This window comes from Pinus tabuliformis, chromosome Q, assembly GCF_031772625.1.
Source record: "Pinus tabuliformis cultivar Carrire ecotype Pingquan chromosome Q, CPIR1, whole genome shotgun sequence".
Lineage (NCBI taxonomy): Eukaryota > Viridiplantae > Streptophyta > Pinopsida > Pinales > Pinaceae > Pinus > Pinus tabuliformis.
The window spans coordinates 504,056,957-504,080,924 of NC_142296.1; the positions used below are offsets into that span (position 1 = coordinate 504,056,957).

The window sequence follows — 23,968 nt, forward strand, 5'->3', positions numbered from 1 at the left end:
AGTTCATCTTAACTCTGGATCTATCAAGCATCGAGAGGTATCAAATCCCTCAAAGTGTAAACCTCTTTTTCGAGAAAAAAACTTAAAAAAAAATTACACATCAAAAATATTTGATCCCTCGAAATACTTGATAAATCCAGAATTAAAATAATATATATTATATAATTTAACCTAATCATATATAAAATATTATTTTTAATTTAATTTAATTTTTATTTTTATATAATTTGCCCCATCAAAGTATTTAATTAACCTAACATAACCATACTCTCTTAATAATATCATTACAAATTAATTATAAGTATGCCTTTTTCCTTCCTGCCGTGACATCCTCGTGACATCCTCAAATAATTAAGTTATGAAATATATATACTTTCTTCCTTTATCCCGTAAATGAATTACTTAAATTATACAATAAACATAAGGTTCTTCGTATCCATAGACAACTACACAAACTGTACCAAACCCGTTCTCTATCAACCCATTGTTGAGGAGGAAACAACTTTTTGGTTTGGGTAAATTTCTATGTTATATTTGGCACGATTTCATAGGTCGAAAACGGGGCATTTTAGTACAGCATCTTCTACTGTCTTTTTGCGTTCAAAATGAAAACCACCAGGAAATTGGACGTGGCAGCCTGAAGACTCCTGCAAGCACACGGGAGATTTCATAAGATAGTAAGCTGTCAATCTCAACTTTCCTCTGGGAGATTTCATAAGATAGTAAGCTGTCAATCTCATCTTTCCTCTGGATTTTATTGTTTTTTTCCCAAGTTCCTAAGGACTTTCTTCAGATTATAAATTGCAATACATCAAAGCTGCGATGATAGTGCACATACAATATCTTGAGTCCGTACTTATTTGAACCAGCTCTGAAAGGGCCGACGATATTGTAACCCGCGAATCAATGCGTGCTTCTTGTCGCTAGTATTATGGTGTTGGGCCTTATCTTATTGTGACAGTCAAGTACGCTGCGGGGTTTGCTTCGCAAGGTTTTGGCCTTCTCAGGGTTTTAGCAGTGCTAGGGTTTATCTGTTCATCATTCTGTGTATGCAGAGAACCAAAAACAACATCCAGAGCGACACCTCATTGCATCTGATTTCATGTATCTCTCATTCTGCTACGTTGGACTGTATGATCTTTATTGTAAATTCTGGCGCTAATGGTTGACTACCACACTTTCAAAGGTGTTGCTCTATGGTATAGGATCTATGTCAGTATATTATTAATTCAATGTAACTATCTAAAGTTAATTACTCTGTTTATTGTTATTTTTTGGATTGCATGTTCTCAATGCAAGCTGGGTATTGTATTGTTGCTCGTTCGTCTTCGTCAACCTGGTTTTGATCACATAAATTGCAAATCTGTACATCCTATTAGGTTATTTGTAAAGTCTGCTCACTATTCTCTAGGGGAGGTTCACATATACTAGTTCAGAGTTCGCTGATAATCACATTCTTGAGTCAATTCAGACCTTTCATAGGGATCAGAGGAAAGGTACGTGGCGGCATAGGGTTGGTCGGGAGAAAGGGAAGCGGAGAGGAAGCAGAGAGTGATGGCTTCCCAATCAACACCTCGTCACACTCGATTGCTGACTGCTATGGACCTAGAAAGGGATGAGATGAGAATTTCACTGTAACATCCATCAGTACAGTCTTTGTCTACAGGATCCCAATTCAAAACCCTGGATGTCTCTCTGAACTTAACCAGCGTCCCTTTGTCAGATAAGGTCAACTTACATAAGCAGGTAGGGGAGGTCAACTTACATAAGCAGGTAGGGGAGATGTTATATAACGATCTGGGTAAGAACCTCATGACCATCAGTAAAGCTGAGACATTTATAGAAAAAGTCTCCAATAGAGTAAAAATGGAGAAGGCCAACTCCAGAGCTTTATATACAGAAGGAATCATAGAAAGAGTTGATAATTAGATTGGGTGTAAACCCACATGACAAGATGACAAAACAACTGTGGAAGCCATTCTCCAATCAACTTAGAAAGAAAATAAGGAATTATTAAATTTGGCAACTAGGGCCAAACTTCACTTTGGACAACTCATATGATGCAACTGATATTTTAATTTGATACTTCTTTCCAAGAGGTGTAGGATTGATCTAAAGATCATTTCATTCTTTCTGATGTACAAATGGAATTATGAATTTATTTCTTCTATGGACAAATTGTCAAGGTCGGCCAGCAAACTAATGTATGCTCAGAAGCTCAAAAGTGATGTTTTTTTATCCTCAACATTGCATATAAATAGAAGGAGCATCTACCTCATTTGGACACTCATTATCACTCACATATCTCTCTCTCCTCATCTGATTGGGTTGCACAGATTTCTGGGCAGCTTCTCTCCACACATGTGAAGGGTTGACTGTACTTCTCTATTTTCTGCGTTGACCAAGTTGCAACAAGTTTGACCAAGGTTGACCGGGCAACTGTTGACCTTGTTTGACTGTGTTTTTCTTGGGAGAAATTCTGTTTGGGCAAGCCGCATTTCTTGGCACAAATTTCAAGGTTTTTTGGGCTATTTGACCAGTGTTGATTGCAGGTTTGACTTTGCGTTGACCAACTTTGACCTACTTTTTCTAGACTGTTTTGGGCTAATTCAGACTGCCCTTGGAGGCCGAATTGACTAGGTTTTACCAAGCTGATTTAGAAGTGTAATTCTGCTAAGTTGACCAGCATTGACTTTCTGGTTAGGGCATCTTGTTTACTGCAGTTTGACTGGACAGATTTGATTGTGATTGGGCAAGTGAATTTTGTATATTGTACTCTCTCTCTTTGTTGAACTTTTGAAAAATAATAAGAAGAATTGATCAAACAATTTCTCCACGTTGGGGTTTGTCCCTGGCATGCGCCACATCTTGTGTCCTCTTGTCTTGGCTTGTCTTCTGCTTTTTATATATGTTCTATCTGCATTTACTATCATGTTAATGTGATTTCTAATCTGGAAATTGATATGGGGCTAATAAGAAAAATTGAAGTAAATTGCTCTTAAGCATAGAACATACCATTGTTATCTAAAATTAACATGGTATCAGAGTTGAGGTGAAGACAAAGCCCAAGCAAGAGTGAAAAGAGCAATCATTGAGAAGAGTAATCACTGAGATTGGTTGGACAAGGACAAGATTCAATGGCCTCCATATCCTACTTCAAACCTGATGACAAGCTCAATGATAAGTTTGATTATCATGCATGGAAGATGTCTCTTGGTTTGATTTTGGAAGAGCAGGATGTTATGGACTATGTGCAGGGAAAGATTATTGAACCTCCTTCAAATGCACCGGCTGCCGTTAAAACAAAGTACAAGAAAGGTGAAGTCAAAGCAAAGAAGATCATCATGGATTTTATTAACAAGCATTTGCTTGCATACATCTCCGATTTGAACACATCTAAGGAGATGTATGACAGATTGGTTGGCATGTTCAAAGTTAGAAATGCAAACCAATTTCTCTTCCTCAAAAACAAGTTGAAGGACATAGAGAAGGGAAGAGGTGAAGATATCCAATCTTACTCATGAGGATTACCAAGATAAAAAGTGATCTTCTTTCAATTGGAGAAGTTATTGCTGATAGAGAGCTTACTCTCATTGTCCTTGGTTGTCTCCCTCGTGAATGGCATGTGTTCAACACTACTAACCTCAACAATGACCGGATTCCAGGTTTTGATGAATTGTTGACTAGATGTACTCAAGAAGAAACAAGGATGATGGAGAGAGACATGCCTTCAAATAGGAATGATCTTACTGCGTTCTCCGCTCATGCTAAAAAGAACAATGCAAGTTCAAAGAAGCAATGTCAAGGAAGACTGGGATTCAAAGATGGAAGGTAGGGAAGATGCTTCATTTGTAATAGGTTTGGCCACTATGCTAGGGAGTGTCTTAATAGAAGGGATACACTTCACGATGATGATAACCACATCCACAACAATTTCAGGGGTAACAACAATCAAAGGAATGGCAGATTCAACAACAAAGGAAAAAGGAATGCTCCTGCTACTCAACATGGAAATGGTCGACCTCCCAAAAGATCAAGAAACTCGAGGTATGATGAATCTAATGTTGTAGATAACAAGCAATAATAATTTTATCTTATATCTGCCCTCTTTACTGCCTCTCCTCCGGATACCTTGGGAAATTGGTTGATTGATAGTGGTACCTCAAGGCACATTATTGGATATAAGGAAACTCTTTCAAATCTGATAGAAAATGATACAAATTTGGAGATTATTCTTGGAGACAATGCCACCTATCCCGTGAAAGGAGTTGGAAATGTTACTTTTCAGTGAAATCAAGGTAGCGCCATTCATCTACAAGAAGTACTCTGTGTACCCGATCTAAAGAAGAACCTGGTATCTATCTCGGCGATGGAAGACAAAGGATTCAAGGTGGCATTCATCGATGGAAAGGTACATGTTTGGAAAAGGAATTTCAAAGAAGCATTTACTCTTGGATTCAGGGTTGATAGCCTATATCAAGTTGGAGGAAGTCCACTGGGAGCTGTCTTGTGACACATCTCTTCAATCCGAATTATGGCACCAGAGGTTTGCTCATCTACATTATAAGGCTCTACCCGATGCAAGGAAGATGGTGACAGGTATGCTCGAATTTAAAGTAGAACATGAAGGTGTTTGTCAGGGATGTGCCGAAGGAAAACATACAAGGGGCCCATTCCCCTCAAGTGATAGCAAGACTATTGACATTTTGCAATTGGTTCATTCTGATCTATTTGGTATGTTGCCTGTGACATCTTTGGGTGGATATTTGTGTTATGCTATCTTTGTGGATGATTTCTCTCGCAAAACCTGGATATATTTCTTGAAGAAGGAGGACAAAGTATTCTCATGGTTTCGTTCTTTCAAAGCCTTGGTCGAAAATCAAATCGGGAAGAAGATCAAAATATTGAGGACTGATAATGGAACCGAATATGAATCAAATGAGTTCAATGACTATTGTAGAGAAGCTGACATTAAGAGGGAGACTACGACTGCATATGCCCCTGAGCAAAATGGTGTTGCTGAAAGGAAGAATCGTTTTATTATAGAAGCCACTCATGCCATGCTTCGTGATCAAAGTCTTTCGAAGTTTCTATGGGCTGAAGCTGCCAACATTGCTGTGTATGTTCAAAATAAATGCCCTCATCAAGCGTTGGACTCCAAAACTCTTGAAGAAGTTTTCACCGGTAAGAAACCTGATGTTTCTCACTTTAGAATTTTTGGTAGCCCTGTGTATTTTCATGTGCCGAAAGAAAAGAGAAGCAGATTGGATGCAACTGGGAAGAAAGGAACATTTGTGGGCTACAGTGAAACTTCAAAGGCATATAGAATCTATGTGTCTGGTCAAAGAGAAGTGGAGATAAGTCATGATGTCCCCTTCGATGAAGATGATGTCCTTGGGAAGATTAGTAACCTTCCTATTCCAAGGAAGGACAAAGAAGCAGATACATGAAAGTAGGGAGAATCGCAGGATGAGTTGATGCCCCATGTTGAAGGACCAATGGATCCCATTGATCCACCTTCTCATGAGCCCTCCTCCTAAAAAAGGAGACTCTCATGGCTTAGGGAAACTCTCGAAGATGCTGAGAATCATATTGCTCCTAGGGGAACCTTTTGCGAATGTAAGAAGCCAAATAGGTACTAAGGGTACTTAGTTGCCATGAGCATCATTGTTCAATCTGAGCCTTGCACATTCTAAGAAGCTGTGAAGCACCAAGTTTGGAAGGATGCTATGAACGAAGAGTATGAGTTGATTATGAATAATGATGTATAGGATGTGGTCCCTAGCCTCAAGGACAAATTCGTTGTCACCTCGAAATGGCTTTACATGATCAAGCATAGAGTTGATGGAAGTGCTGAAAAGTTCAAGGCTAGGTTTGTTGCCCGAGGCTTCTCTCAAAAGGAAGTTGTGGACTATGATGAGATATTTGCACTAGTTGCTCGATATACCACCATCAGTTTGATCATAGCCCGTGCTGCCTCGCAAGGATGGAACCTACACCAGATGGATGTCAAAATCGCCTTCTTGCATGGTTCAATTAAGGAGGAAGTCTATGTAGAACAACCTGAGGGTTCGAAGTTCAAGATTGTAAGACACATGTATGCAGGTTGAAGAAAGCCCTCTATGGGTTGAAGCAAGCTCCTCGAGCTTGGTATGAGAGGTTCGACAACTATCTGATGAAGTTGGGTTTTACAAGAAGTGAAGCAGATTTGAACCTTTACTTTAAGGTTGAGAATGATAGACCTCTCAGCTTGGTACTTTATGTGGATAATCTCTTTTTGACAGGTGCAAACCCTCTTATTCATCAATGTAAGAGGGAGTTGGCTTCCGAGTTCGAGATGAAGGACCTAGGACTGATGCATTATTTCCAAGGATTGGAGGTTTGGCAAAAGCCAGGTGAGATTTTCCTTTCTCAAAGAAAATACATTGTGAAGCTACTTAAAAGATTTGGGATGGTGGATTGTAAGTTCGTGACGAATTCGATGGAACTTAACTTGAAGAAGTTATGCGGAAGTGCCGTTGGGCGCGATTTGGGAAATCCTTCTGAGTATCGTCAACTCGTGGGGGCCCTGATGTTCTTGGTGAACTCCTGTCCGAACATATGCTTTGCAGTGAATACGTAAAGTCAGTTTGTGGTCGAGCCTCATCACATACATTGGATTGCTGTCAAGAATCTCTTGAGATATCTTTGGGGCACAATCACCTATGACTGAGATACACTGTCGAGAATGTGAGGCTCTATGGTTATTCTGATGCTGAATGGGCTGGTAGTGTGGTGGATCGTAAGAGCACATCGGGATGTTGCTTCTCTCTAGGTTCTTCTTCAATATCCTTGATGAGTAGGAAGCGAAAATCGGTTGTTTTGAGCACTGTCGAGGCCGAATATATTGCTGCTACTATGGCCTCTTGTGAAGCTGTTTGGTTGAGGAAGCTCTTTGGTGAGCTGTTTGGACATGTGCTGGATACCACCGTGATCTTCTGTGACAACCAAAGTGGGATTTGTCTTTCTGAGAATCCTGTGTTTCATGACCGCTCTAAGCATATTGATATCAGGTACCACTTTATCTAAGATATGGTGCAACGGGGAGCAATAAGACTCCATCACATTAGGATTGATGATCAGGTCATAGATATTCTTATGAAGCCCTTGGGGAAGGTCAAATTCTTAACCTTCCGTGAACGACTTGGAGTCGTGGAGAGACCCTCTTATGAGGATCCCGTTTGAGTTGGATATTGAGCTCTGGGAGCTCCCGGGGGCTTGGAGTACTTTCTGGAGCGATGAACGACCATAGGGTGAGTGGTTCACCTTCCCCTAGTGGTGCGCTGTGTATAGGGTGAGTGGTTCACCTTACCCTGTGATACCCCATGATGGTTGATATATGCATAGGATGAGTGGTTCACCTTACCCTGTGATACCCCATGATGGTTGATATATGCATAGGATGAGTGGTTCACCTTCTCCTATTGCATATGAGCAGGATGAGTGGTTCACCTTCTCTTGCCGATACATCTTACCCATGTAGTTCAGGACTCATGGGAAGTACCTCTCATCTAGCCAACGAGTAGGGAAATGAGGATAGGGACCATAGTACTACTGATGGACGCATCATGTACTACCATACTCCTTATGCTAGGATGTTTGATATTTGATCTGGGATCAATGGAGACTGACTTGGGGTCAGTGGAGAATGGTATGATACACTCTCGATCATTGGAGACTGACTTCGGGTCAGTGGAGAGTGATATGACACACTCTTGATCATTTCTTCTTCATTATTTCTTCATGGTTCAGCAGAGCAGAGAAGAGCAACAGAGTATAACAGGGATGTCAGAGATGGTATAGACTGACAGATGATTTGGCAAGTGGAGTTCTCCCTAGTTGAGAGGGAGTGTTAAATTTGGCAACTAGGGCCAAACTCCACCTTGGACAACTCATATGATGCCACTGATATTTTTATTGGATTCCTTTTCTCGAGAGATGTAGAATTGATCTAGAGATCATCTCATTGTGACATGTACAAATGGAATTATGAATTTATTTCTTCTATGGACAAATTGTTAAGGTCGGCCAACAAACTAATGTAGGCTTAGAAGTCCAAAAGTCATGTCTTTTCATCCTCAACGTTGCATATAAATAGGAGCATCTACCTCATTTGGACACTCATCATCACTCACATATCTCTCTCTCTCCTGATCTGATTAGGCCATACGAATTTCTGGGCAGCTTCTCTCCTCCACACATGCGAAGGACTGACTGTACTTTTTTGTTTTATGCGTTGACCAAGTTGCAACAAGTTTGACCAGCGTTGATCGGGCAACAGTTGACTTTGTTTGACTGCATTTTTCTTGGGAGAAATTCTGTTTGGGTAGGCCGCACTTGGCACAAATTTCGAGGTTTTCTGGGTTGTTTGACCAGCGTTGACCACATGTTTGACTTTGTGTTGACCAAGTTTGACCGACTTTTTTTGGACTGTTTTGGGCTAATTCAGATTTTCCTTGGAGGCTGAATTGACTGCGTTTGACCGAACTGATTTGGAGTTGTAATTCTGCTAAGCTGACCAGTGTTGACTTTTTGGTTAGGGCATCCTATTGACTGCAATTTGACTGGACAAATTTGAATGTGATTGGGCAAGTGAATTTTGTATATTGTACTCTCTCTCTTTGCTGAACTTTTGAAGAATAATAAGAAGAATTGATCAAAGGGTTTCCCCACATTGGGGTTTGTCCCTAGCATGCGCCACATCTTGTGTCCTTTTGTCTTGGCTTGTCTTTTGCTTTTTATATATGTTCTATCTGCATTTAATATCATCTTAATGTGATTGCTAATCTGGAAATTGATATTGGGCTAATAAGAAAAATTGAAGTAAATTGCTCTTGAGCATAGAACATACCATTGTTATCTAAAATTAACAGGAATTAAGGCATAGGCTAAAGATGCCTGGCAGTGAACATGTCTAGACAAAGGAGCTGACACAGGTCAAGATAGAGAAAGATAAACTGATGAAGGAGTTGACTAATAGAAGAGATGAAGTATTGGCTCTAGAACAAACGGTGGCCGAATTGCAGAAGAAGATCGACACTCATGTATGTGTGATAGCAGTGCCTGAAGACCCTCAGAACCCCACTGAGCACCTCACCCAGGCCTTGACTGAGATTCAACTTTCTGAAAGTGAACTGAAGAAGACACAAAGGGACTTAGATACTGCAAATGCTAAGTTAGCTTAGAAGGAAAAACAATTGCAAGTCGTAGTTACCAATGCTGAACATGCTAATAAGAACCTACAGGCTGCAACACAGGAGATAAATGAGCTAAAGGCCAAATTGAAGGGAAATATGTCTCTCCTTGAAGCTAGGCAATTGGTGTGGGATGAGATTATTGAGGAAATGAATCTCAGTTGGGAATATGTGACTTTAATACATGAGCAAAGGGTCACTAGTAGGGAGTATGAATCATCAATCGTGAACACCAAAGAGATAAGTATAAAGAGCTCCCAGATTGCCTAGAGGTTTATTCATTTCGTGAATGAAAGGCCAACCAAGGAGTTGAGACCTATGGACGTAGTGGACAGGGTCAGTGCTGTGATGGAGATCTCCAAAGTGGTTTTGAAAGAAGAAGCCAAAGCTAGCAGAACAAAGCCTCGTCAAGGTACAAAAGGAAGTGGCCTCTTTCAACGAAGAGTTTGACAAAATCATGCAGGCTGGGCTACCTAACTGCTGGGGACCTCGTGGGGAGTTGCTACCTCAAGAACAGTACAATCAGAAAATGATAGAAGCTAAAAGCAGGGCAGGTTCATCCCACGAGAAAACTGCCACTCTTAAGGGTAAAACGGTGGTGAATTTCTTAAAGAGAGAGTTTCAATTACTCGGGATGGTTATAAGTCTCTTTCATCGCAGGTTGGACTACTCGAGTATAATTGATTTGAAGATTAGCTACAAACGGTTTAGCTATGCTCCTCACCCTCCTCCAATCTTATGGCAACGGTGTGAATAGTTTATTCGTCCAAGTTGTTGATCCATGGGCACAACACACTCCACAATAGACGCATCGTCTCACCGCTCTTGAAGATCCTCCAGATCATGCCAACTTTGGCATTTCAATTACTTTTATGTTATTTTCACTGAATGTTTTTACTTTGTTTTGTTACATGAGTACATTCTAGTTAAGCACAACTATGTGTTTGCACACGCTGGAGTTTTAAGATGTTTTGTCATGATGAATGATGCAGGAGCATTCAACTCAATAATATCATTGTATTTTAGTAGACATAGGGGGTCTTGTATTTTCAAGGAAATTGGTTTCCTATGTTTTGAATTAATGTAATTACTAAGGTTTCGAGTAATTTTAATGAGAAAAGCTAGAATAGGGATTTAATTAAGTATAGTGAGGCATATTAGTAAATATTCTCAAGTATAGGAGAACATGAGAGAATCATGATAGTTGAGAGATTGAGAGATTTGAGAATTAATTGTAAATCTTAGATTAGGAGCTAATTCATGATTTTGTGGATTAGAGAGGATCCTTAGAGATAAGGAAGAGATTTTATGATTTTGTTGAGAAGACTATGGATCTAAACCAGGAATTGGTTGTAGAATCCCTTTTGTATAAATGTAAGCCTAAAAGGCATAGTTAGGGGTTGGTTAGCTAGTTAGGCAAGTCAAGTTAGTAGTTAGAGGTTTGATTGTAAGCCTACGGGCAGATTGTGAAACAGAGGCCACTGATATTGGAAATCAGGCCTGAGAGAAGAAACTGTGTAAATACCTATTTATTAATAGAAACAACTCAATTCTGAGTGTATGTGTGTGTATGGAGTAATTTAATTGTAACCTGTGTGTGAAATAGAAGTAAGTTTATTATGAAACCAGCTCAAGAAAAGATAGATCAACGCCTTAGAATTCAGCCTCTTCGAGGGGGCAACCTCCTTTACATTATATAAATGAACAATTCTTGGATGATACAAATGAAAAGACCTCCTTTCTATATATAGGAGTCTAAGGGGTCATAACATAATCAGAGCCGACATAACAATAATAATGTAAGGGCACAATAATAATAATAGTGGGCTTCTATGGGGCACATTAGTAACAATATGGGCACTACATGGGTACATCAATATAATAAGTGGGTTGTACTAATAACAATAAGGGGTTACACTAGTAGTATAGGGGCCTAACATGCCCCTCTCCTTCAAAAAGTGTTGTCCTCAACGCTTGAGTAGTTCTTGATGCTTCTGTATAAAATTCTTGTCCTCCCATGTGGAATCTTCAGCGGGTAAGTTCTTCCACTTGATGAGATACTCTGAAATTGATCGATTTCGTAGCTGTCGGGTTCTTGTTTCTGTGACTGCTCTAGGTTCCAATATGATTTTTCCTTCCTTTTCAATATCTGGCAATATTGTTTGAATTGGTACCTTTTGCAACTTTTGAATAAGTGGCCATACTTCTTTGTCCTTCTTCCATTCATCCCTTGCTTTGTTTATCCAATCTGGTTGGATAATAGAAATAACACAAAACAATGCTTCCACATCCTCATCCTTGAAGAGTCTTCCCATTCGGTAAGGTCGCCATTTTTTAAGTGCATGTAGTATTGCCAACATTTCTTTCTCATAAATAGCTTGCTTTAGATGTAGCAGTAAAAATACCCAATCGCCTACATCAGAACATTTTTCACTATGATGTTGATCTACCTGTTGTTTCATTTGATTTTGCACCGAAGTGGCGCTATCCTTTAAAAGTTGGAGAACTTGTTGTTGATGCTCGATGTGATCTTTCACTGCTTGAACCTTTTTCTTCTTGATATGTCCTTCTATCTTTAGAGTTTGAGGAGTGGTAATTTCTTCCAATCCTTTACAAGATATGGTCGGATTCATTTCTTGACGCTCGGTGTGATCTTTCACTTCTTGAACATTTTTCTTCTTGATATGTCCTTCTGTCTTGCTAGTTTGAGGAGTGATAATTCCGACCATTGAATTACAAGATATGGTTGGATTCATTTCTTCTTTCTTGATGTGATCTTTCACTTCTTGCACCTTTTTCTTCTTGATATTTCCTTCTATCTTGAGAGTTTGAGGAGTGGTCATTCTTGCCAATAGTTTACAAGATATGTTCTGATTCATTTCTTTTTTCTCTGAGGTCGGGTCCTGGCATATATCCTCTTCTTTTGATGTTTCTTGATCCTTTTCTTCCTCCTCTTCATACTATATGTAAAATAATTTATTCTCAGTACACTTATGACCTTTAGTGCATTTGCTATCACAATTGTAACAAAGCCCTTTTTCTCTTTTTTTCTTCCAATTGTTGTGGTGTAACCCTTGTAGGTTGTGGAAGGCTAGGAGGAACAACATGTCCATCTTTATAGTTGTGAGGGGTAGACTTCCTTGTTGCCATAATTTTACTTTCAAATATGTCACAAAGCCCTTTTACTCTTTCCAATTGTTGTTGTGTTGCTCTAAAGAAGGTGTTGTTCTTTGTATCCTCATATTGTGCTATCATTTCCTTCGTGAGAATTGACCACGTAACAAGTTTTTTACGAGAACAAAGCCCTTTATACCATAAAAATTGATCCGGTTCTAAATATGAAGATGCAATACATACCTTTTGTAACAGTGGTACACCATGTAGATCAAAATATTGCTCCATCTGAAGTATCCAATTTACTGGATCCTTGCCATCAAACTTCCTCATCTTGCTTTTTCTTGATTTTAGGACCTCGAAATTGAAACAACTGTAACTCTGTACTTGCGGATATTTAAGTTCTGAAATTGCTACCTGTAGTAGCCCTCTGTGTCCTCTTTCCAATGCCACCAGTCTGATCCAAATTGGATTCTCCAAAAAAGAGTTATGCACAATCTCCCAAGATGACCTGATTATAGACCTTTCCAGAAGAGCGAACTTGTATGAAGTGCCACGTGTCAATTTTTCGACCTTTGGCTCTGAAAAATATATACAAGAAACTACAGTCCGTCCTCTTTCTGTACCTTCTTACGAAATTTCAATCCAATGCTCAGAGAGAAAGTTATGACTATTTTCCCCAGGTCACCTGTTTGGAATGTAATTCAGGAGTCTGCAAAAAGACCAACTTCCTCAGATCATATCTCCGAAAATGTCGCACGAAACACTCTGAAATTTGGACCCAAGGTTCAGCGCGATTGCTTCTCAAATGGGTTTTTTTTGCAACTTCTGAAACGTCACAGAAAAAAAGTTATAGCGAAAATGCCACGATGACCTGTTTGGAGCAGCGAAACCCTAGAATCCAAAGCTCTGATACCAAATGTTATGAAACCAGCTCAAGAAAAGATAGAAAAGATAGATCAACGCCTTAGAATTCAGCCTCTTCGAGGGGGCAACTTCCTTTACATTACATAAATGAACAATTCTTGGATGATACAAATGAAAAGACCTCCTTTCTATATATAGGAGTCTAAGGGGTCATAACATAATCAAAGCCGACATAACAATAATAATGTAAGGGCATAATAATAACAATAGTGGGCTTCTATGGGGCACATTAGTAACAATAAGGGCACTACATGGGTACATCAATATAATAAGTGGGTTGTACTAATAACAATAAGGGGTTACACTAGTAGTATAGGGGCCTAACAAAGTTCTATGTAACAGAAGTTGCATGTGTAGAATCAGAGGCGAAATACAGAGAAGAGTAACAGAGTGGCGTTACGACTTTGTACACATTGAAAGTATAGGAGGAAGTTTTTAATGTATCAGTGAAGGTGAAGGAAGCCTAAAGGCGCGAGTGGAGCTAAGCTCAGGAGGAAGTCGTGATTCAGAATAGTGAAGGACCAAAACTCTGAAGAAAACTGGAAACACGGAGGAACATCGAAAGAACCGTATAAAAGCAAAGTAAAGAGAAGGCCGAAGAAATGAGGAATGATGCACAGGAGTCGTTGGATCTATAGATCAAAGAACGAGGCTGAAGGCGATGGACGACGAAGATTAAGTCGTGCCACATAAGTAAAAGAAATGAAGGGCAGAGATTCAATCCAAGTACTTGCAGAAGGTGAAAGACAGGAATTGATCTGGACAGTCAGATCGACAGATCTGGTAGATCGACGGTGATTCGTAACCGCAGCGGGGGTAGAGAGTGTACGGGTGCCTTGATCGTGGTTGAAGGCCCGCAATTATTATTAGTCGTCGATCACAAATTGGATGCTTACGTCATGGTCCACTACGAGGGTTGAGAGCTTGATAATCTGCGTGCTAGTTGAAGGGTTGCAGACCGTAGGATTTGATTGATTCCGTTATCTAAATGATATCGACCATAAAGATGATCGAACGATAATATCCAAGGATCTGGATGCGACAGGTGTTCTGCCACTGAATTTGAAGGTTTTCCTCCAAACCTTCTCGTGTATCCAAATGAACCAAGATTCGAGCCATAACCATATTCCCTGTGACGATATATGATTTATCGTAATCCAGATAAGTCCCCAGTGCATTCCCAATACGTTTAAATATGTCCTCTGACCATAAATGAAGTGGAAGACTAGGCAGACGGACCCATATTGGGCCAGCCCCCAGATGCTCACGTTTCGGGTCAAATAAGGGGCTCCATCTCTTAAGTAAAACTGGAGCAAGCTCAATGTGCCAGTATTTGGATAATACCCAGGGAATATATTCTGGGCGCTGGAAGCATAGGGCAAACCATCCTCGCGATAATGTCACCATCGAGGGGAGATCTTCTAGCACTTGACCCCAAATCTCCAGGATCCAAAGTCTGAGGCGGGCGACTGTGTAGGAGCGTCCCCGAACCCGTCCAACCAGTACCCTATCAGCAGTGTCGAGAACATCGCCCATCTGTAAATCGTCGCCGAATGTCAATGAGATCTTCTTACTCCCGGCCTTAATACCCTTGTATTTTTTAGCAATCCAAGTCGCTTTCCCTGTGGATGGATTAACAGGGGGGTCTGAGGCACTGCCTTGTCTTGTACAGGCCCTAGTACCCTCGCCCAATTCAGGTTGTGGTAGAGAGGATCCTTCAAAATACCCAGAGGTAATAGGACATGAAACCAGAGGTGGAGGGATGGGAGTAGATGGAGTTGGTGGAAGTAAACTCTGAGGGCCCAAATGCAGGGAATATGAAGGGAAAGGTTACACAGAGGAGGCTATACCTGAGATATCTAGCGAGGTAGATGATGTGGATGGGTCCAGGCAGGAGGCGAGGAATTGTAGGGAGGTTGATGAGGGTGGAGAGTAATTTGAACATGACACGAAAAAGGAGGCATCCGTTGAGCCAGAAGCTGGCAAGGATGATGGGGGGTGTCCGATCGGTGATGCAAACAAAATTTTGTGCCGGAGCACAAGGGTGTGAAAAAACGGGAGTCGTGAAAACCCTAGGGTCACTCGTCGGCATCGAAGGAAGCTGCAGAGAGATGGTAGAGGAGGTGACCAAGAGATGTGGAGGGGAAACTGTTCAGATAGGCACCGATTCAAAGGGATCCTTGGTGTAGTCTACCATGTCAACCTCCATCTCACTCGACAGACAGTGATAGGAGATTCGCAAAAAATTTGCGCCTATCGATAGATGGCCAGAAAAAGCGTCGATGAAACCCCAGGTGCCAGAAAAACGGATAACAGAAAGTGCCAGCAGAGTGTTGCAGTCGCCAAGGTAGGTAGTGTAGAGTCTTAGCCGTAGTTGCGCGCTGAAAGAGCCCTAGTCGTGTGTAGTTGAGAACCTGAGGCTAGAGATCTCAGAGACATCTCTCTATACATGATTCATAAGGTTGCAAACTTTTGTAAAAAGGGTGATAACAATACAGGATTTTGGTTGTAAAGGAGTTATAAGGTTCATTGTAAAGACATTATAAGTAGGCTATATTGAATATTTTGATAAATGGAATTATAATGGAATTGTTTTTAAAATGGTGCTATAAGGGGATCATCTAATCTATACTTGTAAAGGAATTATAAGGTGTTTTCTTGATGTTATAAGGATTTCTATTTTTTCTCCCGAGTGTGGTTATAGGGAGAAAATGCCCCTTAATAAAATTGATTTTGTTTTGTGGCATAAGCCTGCCCGAAATTGAATAAGGGGGTCTTGGAAACTTTGTGTAATGTGTGACATGGTCCTATTGGTGCCTCTTGGTTTGTGTTGATGCATTTTCTTCTTCTAATTTTGCTAGACACATTCAAACCACCACATGCAAAGAAGGAACTAATTTCAAGCAAGAAAGAAAAGGATTAAAACACTCTCATACAAAGAAGGCAAGCACATGAATAAAACAATATACTCTTGAGGAGGCGAGCAAAGGAATATTACACTTTGCACTTGAAGACATTGAAGCTTTGCAATATTTTGGGATTGTTATTTTGAATCCTTTTGGAAGGTTGATTGTATGAATCCATCGTTGTATTTGAGTCTTACTTTGGGGCGGGGTTGCAAGAAGCTCTTATGAAGTATTGAGGCTCAAGCAATTTTAAAAGTGTGCCGCATTGTGAAAATGCATGTGAAACCTTTTGATTTGGCCTAAAATTGAATAGGGGGATCAAGTGTGATGATGGTCTTTGTATGATTGGTCACTATTTAACATTGTGACACTTTGGTCTTTGATTGTGACATTGTGGTGACACTTGGCAATTTTTGCAACACGTTGTTTTTGGTACTTCAAGAACTTCTTTGGATTGGGATAGTGAGTATTGAAGACTTGTTCACTCTTCTACACACTTAAATTAATACTGCTCTAGTATCAACTATTCAAATCAATAAAACTTCACCATATCATGTGGCTACATGTATGCATGTCATGCATAAAAAGATTGTTCTACTTCAAATTTATAACAAGTTGTTAGTTGATGAATTGCAATTTCTTCACCATCAGCATTCTAAAGCCATACTTTTTCAACATAATCCATTATTTGGGTTAACTACCGTTGAAAGTGACCATGAGGGAATTGAGCATCCTCTAGCGATGCATCATACAAGGAAATTTGATAATGACACTACACAGGCAGATGGAGAATTGGATAAAGGAAATAATGAGGATAAGGATAAGTTTGAGAATTAAGATAAAGTTATCAGACCTTGGGAAGAGTTATAGTTCAAGGGGAACAAATTTGGCTTCGGATATAAAAAGAATGAGTTGCATACAGTGAATGTTGGTTAGAAGGGACTTGCTGTTGGTGAAGCGGAATAAGCTGATGTAGTTGATGATGATAAATTGGATGAAGGGTCTGACCTTGAGGATCATGATGAGGAAGAGGAGGATGAGGTTGATGTTGATGATAATAAGGATGACACACTCGATGTTGCTAAGTTGGATGATGTGCTTAAATAGTGTCAACATTGTCACTGAGTTGGCCATATTGCATTGATTCTTTTGATCTTGCTCTATGTAGTTTATGTGGGAAGGCAAGTCGCCGTTTAGAAAGGTGTCGAAAGTGAACAAAGATTCAAAAGAAATATGGAAATTTTGAATGGTTAAGTACTCGACGTTGGATTTTGGAAGCCAAGTTGTTGGAGTAGTCTTATCATCAAGTTTGTACATAGATACATGCATACATGATTGGAGTGATTTCTACAACAAATCAACATGAACTTTTTGATTTGGGAATTAATGATTAGGAGTATGAGAGGTCCACTTGATGTAGTAGTTTGAGTTGAAGATTGAGTCTTTTTGGATTTGCTCAAAGACAATTTGGTTACTCTTTTCCACTTTCAAGTGGGGCATATTCATGTTTTTGATTCACAGGTCTTAGGACTTCTCATCCTTTAGTTGAAAGGGGGAAAGATATTGATGATATTATTCTATGTGATCACATCATGGAGTTAAGGGACGGATTGATTGTCTGGCCTTCCTACATGTGCCATCATTGGATATATGCTCTTTAGATTTCTCTAAGCCAATTTGGAATAGGCTTGCATAGACTTCAAGGGGAGGCGGAGCACCAGATTGAGCGATTAGATAGGATTTGTTAGTTGTGCCATCTTTGGGGGGTTGAAAGAGAGGAGAACTTCATCTTCCAATGCCTCATATATTAGGAGGTTTGAGGGCGGTACCATTGTCTATTTAGGAAGTTATATACCCTTTCTAGTTTCCTCAAATACCTTGAGGAGAGATGCTTGGCCTTATATACAGGAAACGCTCAGGCTTTGTTACCACTCAAACTCTCACCTCTTGTGAAAGTATAGATAGTGGTGCTAAGAGGGTAAGCACAAATGGGAAACGTACCACTATCACCTTAGCACAATCTGTCCTTCACTGTATGCCAGCTGCTTGAAGCCACGGGGGTTATCCCAATTTGTGAAATGAATTTGCAAGGTATATTGTTGTAGACACTAAACAACTCACTTCACCAATAAACACCTCAATATAAGTTAGATAGACCAGTGCCAATCTAGTGACAAAATACTTTTAGATTATTCAATGAAGAGTTCATCAATCACTACTTGTTAATGAGTGTTAGGAGCTAATTATTATATGCTAAAATCTATTATAAAAATTGCTATGACAGAAATATAAATCAGCACAAGGAAATCACTTTTTAAGTTAGAGAAAGTATACCTTTCACCATCCAAGAGTGATGTAAAATTGCACAAATCAATGACAAATGATATTATAAAACTACCTCTTAATTATGTGCTGTGAAATGGACAAGCCTGCTGCTGTTCAAACTTTCTGGAATCTGACTTATGACAGAAAAAAACAGAAAATGCAGATTTTGGATGAAGAAAAGCCATCCAAAAGTGCCTAAAAGCACTTTTAATGATAGATCTTGGGTGCCCTGGCTAGGGAAATGAAATATACATGTAAAAACAGCCCATCAATGATAAAATACAAGTTCTAAAGATAAGCAAATCAGAAATTAGCCCAAATTTAGATGAGAAGGCTGTGAATTCCCCAAGGTTTTACCCAAAATTCTCCAAATTGAAATATAAGCAATGCAAACCACTTAGGGGACAAATTTCACCATTAGAATGTGTTAGATAACCTTTAATAACATTGAACAATGAAATATGAGCCAGGGTAGGGTTAGAATGCAACTTTATGGAGTAAACCCTAGCTTAAGGGTTTTATAAAATCTGATTTGGTATGTTGTAATTAACTTCCAGATTTAGTAAAATCCTTAAATCAGCGCACTAGATGTTAGATGAAACCTTTAAGCACAAATCTATGGTTTTAATGTTCCCAATTAGGATTAAAAATCAACAATTTACTGTGAACCCTTGGACAAAAATGTCTCGATGAAGAAAATAATACGTGAAATTTGTTCTAGAAAATAAATAAATATTTTTTGATGGGTTTATTTTCTATATTTTTTTGTATTTGTATATTTTATAAGACAAAGGAAAAGATTAGGGTTTTTTTTGTTGGTTGTTGGGAGTAAGCTTAGATGCTTTATTTGTACTTAGTGCTAATGGTGGCAAGTGAGATACCCCTCCAAATATGGTGTTTCTATGCTTATGGATTAGAGTGAGGGATTAGGGTACAAAGAGACCAAGTAATCCCTTGTCTAATCCTAAGTCACAGGGTTCGCCAAACCTAAACCTTCAGGTTTGGAATTCGGTGAACCTGAAAAAAATTTGAAATTCGTTGAGGTTCGACGAACCTCAAAGTCAAACCTCATATTTGAACCCAAACCCAAATCGAACCGAATGATAGGATGAACCTAAACCCGAACTGAAACGAACTTGAACTTGAACCAAAACATAAATTTAAAGGAAAAAGGATGAGGTTCGACCAAGTTCGAATTAGGTATATGGTGGACCCATTAGCTGTTACCACATGAAATTCCTTTTTCTGAAGCTCGATCCTAATGTCTTATTTGCATCTATGGTGCAGAAAGTCGAGATTGGAGTCTATTTATTTCCCTAGTGAGTCGTCGTTGGAGTTTGTATGAGTTCAGAGTGTGTATGAGTTCAAAACTTAAGAGGAACACAACAATGAACAATGCACAGTGCCTGGGAATTTGTAATCATCCGTGCTCAAACAACTACCACACGCGATCTGATGATGGAGTCTTTACTAGTGAGTCGTACCACTAGCCTAAAACAAATTACACAACTGATATGTATTGTCAATTGGCAAATAAAATAGGATTAGATCTAAGTTGCACGAAACGGGGAAACGTGATATATATATATATATATATATATATATATATATATATATATATATATATATATATATATAGAATATATATATATATATATATATATATAGAAAATAAAAATATATATAGAAAATATATTAAATATATATGTATATATATATATTCGCGTTTCCCCGTTTCGTGCAAATAGGATTAGATCTAAGTTGCACGAAACGGGGAAACGCGATATATATATATATATATATATATATATATAGAAAATATTTAAATATATATATAGAAAATATATAGAAAATATTTAAATATATATGTATATATATACATTATAATTTATTACACTTAAACATTAAGATTTAATTTACATCACATTTACTCATGAATGATCACATAATGAAAATAAAAATATCGGAATATCCAAAAGCAACCTTTATTAGATATCCAAATCTCAAAATCAGCCTTTATTTATATTAATATATGAGGCTGCAAGTACAATAAAGACTATAAGGCTGCAAGAGAGAGATCCAAATCAGGGTTTTTTGCATCCACATCCCATTCTTTAGAAGGACCACTGTTGTATTGGGAGTCTCCTCCTACATAGTCGAACGACCTTAGTGCTCTTGATTAAATACACGTTTCATACCCTAGTACCCTACATGATTTTGATTATTGGGAGTTTCCCCTGCATAGAGGGCTTGGTTCTCTTGATTAAATAGAAGTTCCATACCCTAGTACATGATAAAATCCAATGGAAACATTGCAACCCCCTCAATCCTGAAATCCTGAAAAACAAATAAGTCTGCTGGATTTTGAGTGAGATCTAAAATTCTACTTTCTCCATATGAAATCCAATGAGGGCGAAACCACTCTCAAACATCCTGAGTCATTTCATGGTAATGTTAAAAATTTAAGTAAAAGGATGAAAATGAAAAATAAATGAGAATATCACTTTTACTTTAAGAATTTAACATTACCATGAACTGCATGTCAACACTAGGGCAAAAATTCACTTTTATAACTTTAGACACACATCTAGAAAATTAAAAAACAAATTTGAAAAAAACAAAAAATTAAAAAAAAACACAATTCAATTGGGAAACGCGGGCTGTACGGCCTGGAAACGCGTTTCTGGCCATACGGCCACGTTTCCGTTTCGAGAAACGTGGCCGTACGGCTGGAAACACGTTTCCAGGCCGTACGGTACGCGGAAACGCGTTTCATTTCGTTTCCCGGGAGGAAACGACCCCTAGGGCCACGTTTCCTGCAACTTAGGATTAGATCCTATCCCTCATTGACATATATTCCAACCAGTTCGTAGATTGATTTATATGCAATTTTTAGTTGCACTCTCATAAGTGATTCCAAGTAGAATAATTCAGTCATCTTAAAATTCCTACTTTCTTCTAGAACTAATTATGCCTTAGCAAGAAAATAATCTCTCTCTTTAATCAAAGATACCACTTGGGCTAGAGCAAACATTTTTCATCTTTTTTTGCATTTCATTGGTGTCATCATACATCATTCCTTTCTTTGTTCTTTGTGGAGTTTTAGAGTCTAATGTAGGTACTCTCTGTTTCCTCTCTATTTTTCAAGAAATGAATTGCATTGTAGTGTTGTATTTGATCTTGTTTTAGATTTTGTAAATTTACTTTAACTATTACAAGTGTTTGACATTTTGAACATACATATCCTTTTAAATTTTGAAGTTTATGAATATGTTCTGTTTCTTTATGTTCATTTCTTATTTCTTTGTGTATTGATACTCATTTCTTACTCTTTTATGTTCTTTTATATATATATATATATATATATATATATATATATGTATATATATGTATATATATATATATATATATATTCTCAAAATGTATATGGACAAACCTAAAGCCGAACCACATCCAAACCTTATCAGAAAATTAGAATCCAAATCAAACTTAATAGTTGTCAAATCTAAACTCGAATTTGAACCATGTGACTTAGGTCTAATCAAGATAAGCTATGAAAACCAAGGCCCTACAAGAAGGGTTTCCTTAAAGAGAATAGGCTTCACCAACAAAGCCAACAATGTAATGGAAAAGCATAGTACAACCCTGGTCAAGGAGCATAAAGCTAAAGAAAACAAGAGAGTAAGCGCTTACCACACCAACTAAGAAGAAAATGAGAGTATCAAATAAGAAGAAAATGAGAGTATCAAACCGTAGACATCTTCTTCCAAGTGGAAAAACGTTGCCCCTCAATGAATCGATCTTGCTAGCTAGTAGAAGTCTTGAATCATCCATAACAATATCTCCATTGAACCAATAAAATAACCAAGATAGAGAAAGCTCAAGGGAATTGACACCAAAACACCAAATAAACATCATCTATGATTGGCTTCAAAAATATTCTCCAACAATTCACAACCATTTGGAATGAGAGGACGACCTTTATTTATAGATGAGGCTCACAACTCCTCATTCTTTATTCCTTAATTTTAGCCTAGGAGTCACTCAAAATACTTGTCATCCACAAGGTTTGGAGAGTCAAGCAAACAATTACAAAGATGCTTTCACATTGAAGAAACCCTCATAAAAGGGCGACGTCAAGGTCCAGAAGGAGGCAAATTTGCTTTAGGGAGTTAACGTTCCAATCGATTTGTTCTTGGGAGGCTTCATTTATGACCAAGCAATGTTCCTTTTTCCACATAGTTCCGACATCTAGCTGGAGTGTACTAAATGAACTTTGAAAAGGTGAAAATATGCTTCATTAAGATGGACGACTCTCTCATTTTGGAGAGATTTGTCTTTAAGCAACATTTTTACATTATTTTTATGCCATGAAACACTTTAAGTATTTGCCATATCATATTGATATAAGTGAATGGCCACATCAATTAAGTGATGTCCACCTCATCTAATCAACACAAAAACACCCCCACAATTATCATATTTACCTATGTGGGTGGTTCGACCATCCATAGCAAGAAAAATCAGCTCAAAAGTCCATAAAAAAGGAGAGTGCTCAAGCATATAGCACATGTCATGTGTAGAGGAGGCCCATGTGGATGCAACTAGCCCATTTGTGCCATAGAGAGTGTGACCAATGCCTCAAAATATTTGATATATCTAAAATATTCTAACACTCCCTTGGGAAGTGTGAGATTGGATAAGCATGTGTAGAATCACCTCCAAAGGCTCATGGGGAAAGTTTGGAAAATACATAAGAAAAGAGAGGGTCATTGCGTGGAAAATATGTGTGTTAAATCATGGGTTTGACAACCTTACAAAGCACAATCACCTTTTACATAGCAATAAAGTAAATGAATAACTAGGGCTCTTTTAAATCATGTGTTTGAGTTGATCCATCCCAAGCTGCTTGAATACCTATCAAGGACATAAATGGCCAACATGATGGGATTTACCACCACCAAGGGGTAGTTGATCGGAGTAATAAAACCAAGCACTTTGAAAATGGGGACTAAAATGACTTGTCATGGATGTCCACCATCGGTGACCTAGGCAACCAACTAGCCAAACCTTGTACATCAAATCATCCCACAAGTCTGCATGCATAGAAATCATCACATTTTGGGCTCATCAACATGGTCACAATTGTGAAAAATGTAGGGTATGATTTGAGCTGTAATAAGCTTCATTTTCCTAGACTAGTTTCCACCCAGATGATCACTTCTTTTTCTATGGTGCTCTCATTTTCTAGGGGCGCAAAGGATTGATGGATAGTGGGTTTGATTATGATTCAAATCAATGCGGGATCGTGGGACTATCCACACTTATTGGAGGCGTTAGTGTCATTGTTACTCTAGATCCCATACTATTAGCCAGATGAGATCATCGAGACCCCAACGATGGTTGACCTCTTCTAGGAAGCAGTGCATAGTGCAGTCTAGATCATCCCTCCAGGTCCTCTTT

At 38.7% G+C, this 23,968-nt stretch overlaps 1 protein-coding gene across 8 annotated transcripts in view; it reads left to right on the top strand.

Moving 5' to 3' along the window:
* Nucleotides 1–476: 476 nt before the first annotated feature.
* Nucleotides 477–23,968, top strand: part of MTACP3 (mitochondrial acyl carrier protein 3) — a 95,209-nt gene continuing 71,717 nt past the window's right edge. For 2 of the 8 annotated variants that reach the window (XM_089384769.1, XM_089384770.1), the window contains exon 1: nt 999–1,199. In XM_089384769.1, the coding sequence (XP_089240895.1) occupies nt 1,197–1,199 (3 nt within the window). In that variant the 5' untranslated portion in view covers nt 999–1,196. Of the gene's footprint in view, nt 723–998; nt 1,200–23,968 lie in introns of those variants that run through there. The other 6 variants (XM_089384776.1, XM_089384774.1, XM_089384773.1 and 3 more) reach the window with 5 other exon arrangements.